Source organism: Cyprinus carpio, chromosome A15 (assembly GCF_018340385.1).
Source record: "Cyprinus carpio isolate SPL01 chromosome A15, ASM1834038v1, whole genome shotgun sequence".
In the NCBI taxonomy this organism is placed as follows: Eukaryota; Metazoa; Chordata; class Actinopteri; order Cypriniformes; family Cyprinidae; genus Cyprinus; species Cyprinus carpio.
The window spans coordinates 15,142,506-15,152,272 of record NC_056586.1 but is presented as its reverse complement, the minus strand read 5'-3'; the positions used below and the strand labels follow the sequence as shown (position 1 = coordinate 15,152,272).

Sequence of the window (9,767 nt, the reverse complement as noted above, 5' to 3'; positions counted from 1 at the left end):
GGAGGAACAGTTGAACTAGAAAAACGCAGGTGCTATTTTTATACTTGGGCTATTTTTTAATCCATATTTTCATAAGTTCACCCGTTTCTTTTTCTCTGGTTTGTTACACTGCTTTTGTTTCGTGTCAGTGGTATTTTTGTTTATGCTTGTTTTTGAATTGTCCTGCTATTTCTATTAAAAAGGGCTGGTTTACGCGAGCCTTAATTTTGTCAATGTTTTGCCTATTTATTTATGTTCACCAGAAACAGCTGTTCTATACAATAGTTCGAAATGTTGGCTCGAAGTAAAGATGGAAAAAATATATAAGGCTTTTTATGTTAGAATGTTTAGATACTAATAAATTGAAAATTACAGCTCAGCATATTCATGGTAACACAATAGTGTCACATAGAAGTAAGCGTTTCTATAAAAGGACAGGCTACACCGGACTTCCAGAAATGTGCTCTGGTCAAGTTTCAGTACTTGAACTTTACATTTTCCATTCCAAAAATATTTTTTAACTGCAGGTCAAATGTTAATAACTAGTATATCAGTTAGTGTATGTGTGCTGTTTTACTAAAAAAAAAAAAAAAAAAAAAAAAAAGCCTTAAGACAGACACTGTGGCCATGATGTTTGTCCTATTGTTTTAATTAACAGTATAGCGCTGTGCATACTTCCAAACTGATATGAGAATTAGCACAAAAGAAAGAAACCCTGAAACACTCAGGCAAGTTATGGCAAAATGAGGAGCTCTCTCCCTCTTGTGGTTTGAATCGAGACATTCCAGTAAACAGACAGATATTCACCATGATGTCACTGACCAAGCCAAAGAAGCGTTGAACGACAATGAAAACGTTTCCCGAAAATTCATGAGGGATATCATTCACTCTTTACACTAAACAAGGCCTTTTTCCGGGTAGCAGAACAAAATTACGATCATATCTAAACATATGGCACTGCTCACAGTAATATTCACATCAGTAAACAAAAATAAAATTCTGACATGTACAGGAATGCAAAAACGAAATAAAACATCGCCATTTCCACGTATTCTATGTATAAGTAACTTTACACGCTTGATTTTAAAGTGACAGTATCATAGCACAAATTGGTACACTGTGCCAAATATTGTACACACAACCTCACACATCCATCACACATCATCATCAAGAAATAGTAGTACAGTAAAATGAAAAGATATAAAAAAAATGCATCACCTTCTCATCTCTAGACTTCATATGGTGCAGTAAAAAAAAAAAAAAAATCAGTACTAAACCATCATTTGCTTCAAGGCAACAGAATCTACAAACCAAGAGTTAACAGCCTACAACTTAAAATTAACAGCTCGCCTGATCGTAAGCTTTCAAGGTTGCATGTGTACCTACAAGACTGAGATGTGGAAGTACCTGCAACCCCAGTGCAACATTCTCACTAGGGGCTAGTAGGGACTAAAATTGGGCCAGTTTTGATGTCGGCGAGTCCTCGAGTCCCACATGAGAGGCTCAAACTCACTTTAATGTATTACTAGTGCATTCAAATGTGTTGGTGCAATAACAATAACTGGAAATATTAAAGGCATAGTTCAGCCAAAAATGAAAACATCATTTATTAACACTCATGAGAGCATAATTTAACAACACTCATGTTGTTCCAAAGCTTTTTGACTCACTTTCTTTTGTGAATTACAAATCTTATGCATACAATGGAAGTCAGTGGAAGACCAATTTCATTTTGGATCCCACTGACAGTCATTGTATGGAGAAAAAAGATCATAAAAAAAAAAAAAAGATCATAGAGGATTGGACCAACATGAAGGCGTGTAAATAATGACAATTTAGTTTTTTTTGTGAACTGTCCCTTTAAGAAACACAGAATTAATTAATTTGATGTTGATGTCATTGAGAGTGACTTCAAAGCACTGTGTTCACCCTGAAAACGAGACTGTCTTGCACTGGTTTAAAGTACGGTGTAACTAATGTAGATTCTGTTGAAATGCATGGTATTCCTGAGTATAAAGGGGAGATCGGGAAGAACCTTCTCCCTAACAGCAGGCGGACTATGGGCACTGCGATCATGGCTTGAACAGGGCTGCCGCTGAAAGATCGATCCAATTGGTGACAGGCTAAACACAGAAATAAAGCCTTCTGCGATGAGCCCCGTGACACACATCACCATTTCGATAAACAAAAACGTATGTATTTCAAGCAAAACGCAACGTACCTGGATGAAAACAAGAAATCCCATGTGCACACACACACACACACACACACACACACACACACACACACACACACACACACACACACACAGAACAAATCAGCTGGGCTCACACCTGCACAAGTTGCTTCTGATTTCAAGTATGCTACATCACCAAATTACACACAGCCGATACTGTCACTTTAAAATGGGTTAAACACAGTATTCACAAATGTACATTTAAGGCTTAATTGTTTAGCACTAACAATAATAGCAGCAGTAAAGCACTTCTGTATTAATAACAATAAATCAAAAAAATAATAATAACATTAATAATAACAATATATTAAGGTGATCAAATGAAATGGTTTCTAAGATGAACAGCTTCATACAAGAGTCCGAACCTCCCCAAGAGTGATTTCAGTCCCCACCGAATACAGAAACTTGGCCAGGCCTTGGACCTTTTTAAGCAAATACTTCTTCTTTTTTTTCTTTCTTTTTTTTTTTTTACTAAGCAGTTTTACTTCATGTATAACCTCTTGCCCTTTATCTGTTAAAGAACACAATCTTTAGTAAACACACTACTTCACAAAAGTCGGAGACCACCATATTAATGACACATTCAGATTAGAGCAAACAAATTACATGTCGACTTACAACAGATGCATGTACCCTTCATCAGCATGTTCCTATTGGGAATCTGAAGGACTGGCTGTCCTAAACATTTTGGGAAGTGAATTCATGGTACAGTACAGTTACAGTAATGCTACACAGACGTAAAAAGGCTGACGGAGAGCCCATTTCCGATGCCAGCCACCACCATGCGCTTCAAAAATAAAATTTCCACAGTACCCTGGAGGTCAAGGTCAAGCGGAGAACAGGTTGCTTTGGGTTGAGCGGTATTTTTGAAACGGGCGACTGCGCTGTGGGGACTGACATGTACGGCATGCTACTAGACAGAAGAAAAATGAAAATCAAACACTTGAAAACAAAATGTACCGAAGCAAGACAAGTAAAGGCCATTTTTCACGCCAGAAAATGCTCGGCTGCAGTCTCCTGTTTAACTCCCTTTAGCTATCTGAACTCCGAGGCCTAATACTTCACAAACCCTGATCTGTGCAGCTGAACCTCTCCAACATACATGTGTATATATTAACTATACTCAATATTCTGATTTATATATTAAATCAAATATAAACACATACATGTTTTTGTCTTTTTTGTCCTTAGGGGAAATGCGCTGCCTTCAGGTTGAAGAAGCGGCCGAAACGAACCCCTCGTTCTTGCGGATGTACGAAGGAGGACAGAGAATCCGAGAAGTGTTACGGAGAAAGTGTCTCTCGCTGTCACTAGAGCTAGAGTTAGAGCGCAAGTTCGCGCTCCTTTCTTCTGGAGTCCGAGACGAATGCTAGACTAGCGTGGCCGGGCCGCGACTGGATGCTCATAGAAGTTTCGCTATGTTAAGATATGTGCAGTGGAAGGGATGGACACAAACTCCCTCAAGATGTTCTTGGCCATCTCAATATTGTTCTGTGCAATCATAAGGGCTTTTTGGATGTCCTGATGGGAGTAGCCCTGGCTCAAGAGGTGCTCGATCTCGCTGCTGATCTGCTGGTTGGGCCCTGGGCTCGCTCCAGGGGGAACCGGGCTGGGCCTGCGATCTGAGTTGATGCGACGGGGAATAGGCTTAGGAGGCCGCTCGGGGGCTTCAGTGGGGTCCATGACTGTTGAAGACACAATGTAGCATAAAAATTATGTGAATATATAGACACTGAAGTCTGAGATAACGATCATACTGCAGTTGCAGTTCTAAAATAAGGACGCCATGAGACTCTCACAGGGTTGAAATTTGATCTAAAATAAATATAGGTGGAAAAAGGAAATGCCAGTGCTATATTTGCTCTGTAAATATATCTTAAAATGCTGACTACAACAGAAATCAAAAGATTGGACACACTTAACTGACTTTGTTTCCTCATCTAAAAAATTTTTGGATATTAAGGAGCTTGAGTGCTTGAAGCTATTGATGAGTTAGATACAATAAAATGTTAGATGACTATATTATATGAAAAACTGAAAAATCAGAAATGTTGCCTCTGCAACTAATCGAAATCAAAAGTACTAAAATAGTTAAAGTTAAAAAAAAAAAAAAAAAAATCCCCTCAACTTTTTTAAAAAGCAAAAACTAATTAAAATGACAATAGAACAATTACAAATTTACTAAAATAAAAATGAAAACTGAAAATATAAAAAAAAATACAAAAACTATAAAAACTAGAATATGATTTTATATAAAACTACTACATACTAGTATAAATTATATTATAGTTATTTTGTATTATAAAAAAGTATATAAATAAAAAATATAAAAATAATACTAAAATAACACTCGGTATGACTTACGTGCTGCCGCTCCAAGCTCAGTGTCTATGGAAAGGCGGCTGAAGGCTGAAGATGTAGGATTAACATCTGAAAGCGTGCGTCGGGCGAGGTTGGTGGGTATAAGGGGCTTAGGATAGTCATAGTTGTTCTCCTCCTCCTCCTCATCATCACATGCACCAACAGGATCCCTTGGGCCGTTAGAGCAGGTCAAAGGAGGCAATTCAGAGTAATCTAAACAATGAAATAAATACAATATTACACATTTTAGAATATACTAGCAGACTGCCTATATGAAGATGAAGAGCTTTAAATATCACAGTACCTGAGTCTCTGGCCTGATGTGGTCCAGAGGGAGTAAGGGCCTGGGCTTGGATGTTGTACATAGCTTCGTACATCTGTGGGCTTTCTAACTCCATTTCACTGAGCATACCCCTAGAGAGGTAAACAGTGACTGTCAGTACACTGAAAGAGATCTGATATCTATGTCTCGTCTATTCAGAGTGTCTCTTGGAGTTCTGCACCTCCATGGCTGCTAAAACAAGTTTACCTGGGACTGAGGGAAAGTGGAGGAGGTAGCCTAGACACAGCTTCCCCTGCAGCAGAGGGCAGCGCTGGCCGAGAGGATGGAGTCATGTACTCTGACTCCTCATCGTTTTCACACACGTCCTCCTCGTTCTGAGCTTTGACTGCTGGGAGAGGCCTGTCAGCACAGGAGAAAGAGTCAACACACATGTGACTGCTCGCTTTACTGACAGGTTCAGAGTGAGTGTAGGAAGTGAGGGGGAGTTTTTATTACTGATTACTTCATGATATTGCAACAAACAATATTGTCAGACATTGCGATATTTCTGTTCTGTCCATATATATATGTCAACACTGTTCTGTGATTTCTCAATAAAATATATTTCTTAATAACTAAACCCCACAGCTTCTATACTAGCAGAGAGATGCTGCCAGGTAGAATTAATTCACACAGGCATTCATATGAATGTAATCTTTACTGTGCTACTTTATCTGTATCTGATTTAGAACGAGCAGAAATCTGTGAGAAATATAACGACCCAAAGACAAAAGAACTAATAAAAATGAGCTGTTATAGGAGCAATAGCCATGTGGGCAGCACTGTTTCATATGCCACAGCTGTGCAGAAGGTGTTTGTCACAGCTCCAGATTTATTTGTTCATTAATGCCGTCATCAGTGACTAGTCGACTTCGACTTGACTTTCATCACATAAAAGTCGACTTTAAAAAAACAGAAGTCGTTTCAACCCCTAGCTCTATGGCACCTACCTGACTGCCAAGGAATAGATGGCATTAGCCGAGGCAGATGGCTTTACTTTCGGGCTGTCGTAATCTGACCCAGGATTGGATGACCCGAAACTCTGCACATGAAGCAAATGAAGGTTACATAAAAGTTCAGATTAGGCTTCTGTCGATGTGTAAATATGGCATGTGCGACCTTACCAGCTGGTGGTCGAGGCTGGGGGGACCGTTGTTTCTTTGGCCTTCTGCTCTGGTATCGAGAGTGGAGGGCAGCTGGAGAGGCAGAGAGTGTCTGTTTGAGAGTTCTCGAGACCCACGGGAGTCTCCACTTGCTGGTGGCTGTGATGGGGCTTTGGGTACGGGCCGGGAGTTCCAGTCTGGCATGTTGCGGTTAGGAGGGGCAGGAGGCAGTTTGTCCCGAGGAGGTTCTCCGGGCGTACTGGGAAGAGGGCGTCTCGGGAGCCGGTTGTCTGATCCGGTTGGGTGTGGTCGGTCTGGGGGAGGAGGCGGCGGAAGGTCCCTTAGGCCCGGGGGAAGCGGTAACGGCTTGTCCTTGTGATGGGATGCGGCCTGGCAATGGGTTAAATAAACCAGATATTAAGAACTGAACATCAAGAAGCGCTCTGCTAATCCTAACTCTAAAATTTTCTTCTGAAGTGTTTAAAAAGAATGCTTAATACTTTCCAAACTGAGGTACTGAGGCTAACTTGGCAAAACATTCCATGCTAGTGCATTTACCTTGGACGTGGCGCCTGGACTAGAGGCCCCGGGAGGGTTGGTGGGTCTGAGAGGAATCAGATCCAGCCTCGGAGGTACTGGGGGAACGACGGGTTGAGGGGCAACTGACATCGGTGAGGGTGGCCTCTCCACCTAAAACAAGCCAAACCATTCAGCATACATCTATACTGACACTTAATACTCTGCCAACATTTTGAAGCCTTTACCACAATCTGGAGCTGACTATTACTAGATGTCTGTGGGAAAAGTTATATGGTTTGGATTTGTAGGAAATCCTGTGTTAAACTTCAAAACAGGAACCTCGTACACAGTAAAAAAAAAAAAATTCAAAACTTATTGAGGCAAGGTGACAGCTAAATCAATGCTGTTTATTGAAAAACAGGTTGAAGTGTAGTAGTAGACATCTTGTTGCAAGTTTAGCAAAGCAGAATGGTCCTTAACCTCATAAAGAGATAAAAGTTGTTCTCACTTTAGCACCAACCAGCTTGCTAATCATGAAAGGAGAGTCCTCCAAGCGATCATCATCATCATCGTCGTAGCTGGGCGAAGGGGCTCCCTCAGCCCCAAACATGCTCCTGCAGCCTCCATAGGAGCCTCCACTATTGGGGTCCTTGGGATCGAAGGGGTCAACGACGATGGGCTCAGTGCCCTTAATTTCACAACGACAGAATGGGCAGCCCTGGCCTTCTGACTCCTAACAGAGCGAGAAAAGAAATCAAGAGTGAGGAAAAACACATGCACGTGTATCCAGACTAACGGACAGCTGAAGGTTCTTCAGGTTTACCTGCCAGGCTGTGAGACAGGAAGTGCACATGAGATGGCCGCAGGGCTCGATTTTCACATCCTTGTCATTCTCAGCACAGATCTTACACAGTTGGAAAGTAGAGCCCATCTCACAGTAGAGCTCATATTGCTCCTGTAAGCGATGAAAAAGGAGTTACACAGATTATCCAAGACACATGATGGATTTAGGTGTCTGACTGAGATAATAAAAACAAAAACAGACCTGTGTGACTTTGATATGGTCTTGTGGCGAGGGCTCACACAGCCCTGTGAGGTCAGGGTTCTGTGTGCGGCCATCAGGGAAAAGGTAGCTAAATGGGAATAAACAGTCTATAAGACACACTGAAGATCTGAAGGAGGTGAAGTGTGACATCTGATGCTTTATTACACAACTAAATGATTTAAATGTGGGTTTCAGACTGAGATGCTGTGTTGACTTACAATCCTTCCCTAAAGCCATCAATGAGGGCCTGGAAGAGGGGTTTGTTATGTGGAATGGTCTGCAAGATATTCCCATCGGCTGTGACGTAACCAATAGCCCACTGGCCGAGCCGCGTACAGCTCAACCTGAAGATATAGCTGTAACCAAGAGAAAACAAATACTTATGACATGAGACAAAATAAACTGGACAATCTAACAGTGTCAGATCAACGCATCACTATGAAACACGTGCATCAGGGGTGGTCATATGATTGCTTTTCTTTGAATCGAGAGCACTTGTGACATCATGGTACTTTTACAATACGTCTATTGATGGGAGGTACCATGCTGTCCTTTGGGCCACTCAGAGTGGGGATTCAAGCAACTAATGGTGCACTGTCCTATGTAACTCCTGTCACTATTTATGTTGCAGATAATGCTGCTGTGACCAGGCTGATGCCATGAACATATTGAAATGAAAAAGTGAATGGCTAAAGCCCAAGACACCAAGATCTTTAAGTACTGGGACTAAGTAGACGGCTGCCCCAAAAAGAATTATTTTCCTTGTTATTCCAGTCCAATAACTTAATAAAATAAAATAAAATAAAATAAAAATAACTTTTGTGTTGTTTTAATGAAGAAAAGTAACTGATCAGCATTTGGACTCATGAATAGATAAAATGACTAGAAAAAAAATAAATTTGTAAGAAAAATATTTAAAAGAAAAAATAATAAAATAAGATAGAATAAAATAATAAAATAAACTATTAAAATAAAAATTAAAAAAATAGCTTTTTTGTTGTTTCAAAGAAAAAAGTAATTTAGGTTTGGAACCTACAGGTTTGGAATGTGAAATTTTAGCTTTGTGTGAACTATCCCTTTACAGTGATGTGTGCGGTATGTGTATTACCTGCCAGGCTTGTGGATGAATTTTTGCAGACGAGCTTTGACTTCATCATAGGTGAGAAAGGCCATGTAGCCTGGATGAGTCACTGCCAGGCTGTTCCAGTTTCTGAGCAGTGATGACCATGGCTATATAAAAAAAGAAAAATAACATACATAGTTTTTTTTTTTTTAAACACCATTCACATTGTGAATTTAGTAGCATGTATATACAGATAACATCTGACAGCAAAGATACTCATGGTCCCTTAAGTGATGACCTCTAATATCCATTTAAAGGGGTCATATGATACGATTTAAAATTTTCCTTTCTCTTTGGAGTGTTACAAGCTCTTGGTGCATAAAGACGATCGTTAAAGTTGCAATAGACTAAAGTCTCAAATCCAAAGAGATATTCTTTATAAAAGTTAAGAGTCAACCACACCTACCTAAAATGGCTCAATCTAAACTTTGCAAGGACAGTCTGGCACTTCTGACTCACAGTCTGTAAGTATGTTTTCATATGTAAAGAATTTGCCGCTGATGATTCAAACGTGAGTTTTGAGCAGTAAAGTAGCGCTTGTTGTTTGTCGTGTTTAAGCAGCACGATACGCAACACAACGAATAAAAAGACAGTAGAAGTCATTATAATCAGTAATTATGTCCCCACTGGATACAACAAATGCCTCTTTAAAATGGGTTTTATTGTTTTGTCTTGTCACACCGGGACACACGTCATCACAGTATGGTAAGAGGCGTAACATTTCTGTCACACGCTTGAGGAATTCGGTCAATCACAACGCACTGGATAGCTGGCCAATCAGCGTACACCTCGCTTTTCAGAACGATGAGCTTTGTAAAAAAATAACGAGTTTCAGAAAGGTGGGGCATAGAGGAGCAACAATAATGTACATTATGTAGAAAAGAATGTTTTTTGAACCTTAAACCACATAAACATTGCATTACACCAAAATAATGTTCTTTTTAGCATCGTCATATGACCACTTTAAGAGATGAAGACAATCTGAGACAGTGTGCAATGTGGATGGAGTGGTGAGACACACTGTACGCCAGCGACACCACTGAACCAAATGAACTCAGATCTCTGTATATAAACATCAC

General features: G+C 40.2%; 1 protein-coding gene across 1 annotated transcript in view; it reads right to left on the bottom strand.

The window, feature by feature from the left end:
* Positions 1 to 605: 605 nt before the first annotated feature.
* LOC109103193 (Cbl proto-oncogene, E3 ubiquitin protein ligase) overlaps positions 606 to 9,767 on the bottom strand; it is a 34,060-nt gene continuing 24,898 nt past the window's right edge. The window contains exons 5-16 of the mRNA XM_042771153.1: positions 8,674 to 8,795; positions 7,784 to 7,921; positions 7,566 to 7,653; positions 7,344 to 7,475; positions 7,029 to 7,253; positions 6,560 to 6,691; positions 6,023 to 6,391; positions 5,849 to 5,940; positions 5,106 to 5,258; positions 4,881 to 4,990; positions 4,580 to 4,789; positions 606 to 3,900 (exon numbers count right to left, since the gene is read on the bottom strand). Coding sequence (XP_042627087.1) covers positions 3,632 to 3,900; positions 4,580 to 4,789; positions 4,881 to 4,990; positions 5,106 to 5,258; positions 5,849 to 5,940; positions 6,023 to 6,391; positions 6,560 to 6,691; positions 7,029 to 7,253; positions 7,344 to 7,475; positions 7,566 to 7,653; positions 7,784 to 7,921; positions 8,674 to 8,795 — 2,040 coding nt within the window. The 3' untranslated portion in view covers positions 606 to 3,631. The remainder of the gene's footprint in view (positions 3,901 to 4,579; positions 4,790 to 4,880; positions 4,991 to 5,105; positions 5,259 to 5,848; positions 5,941 to 6,022; positions 6,392 to 6,559; positions 6,692 to 7,028; positions 7,254 to 7,343; positions 7,476 to 7,565; positions 7,654 to 7,783; positions 7,922 to 8,673; positions 8,796 to 9,767) is intronic.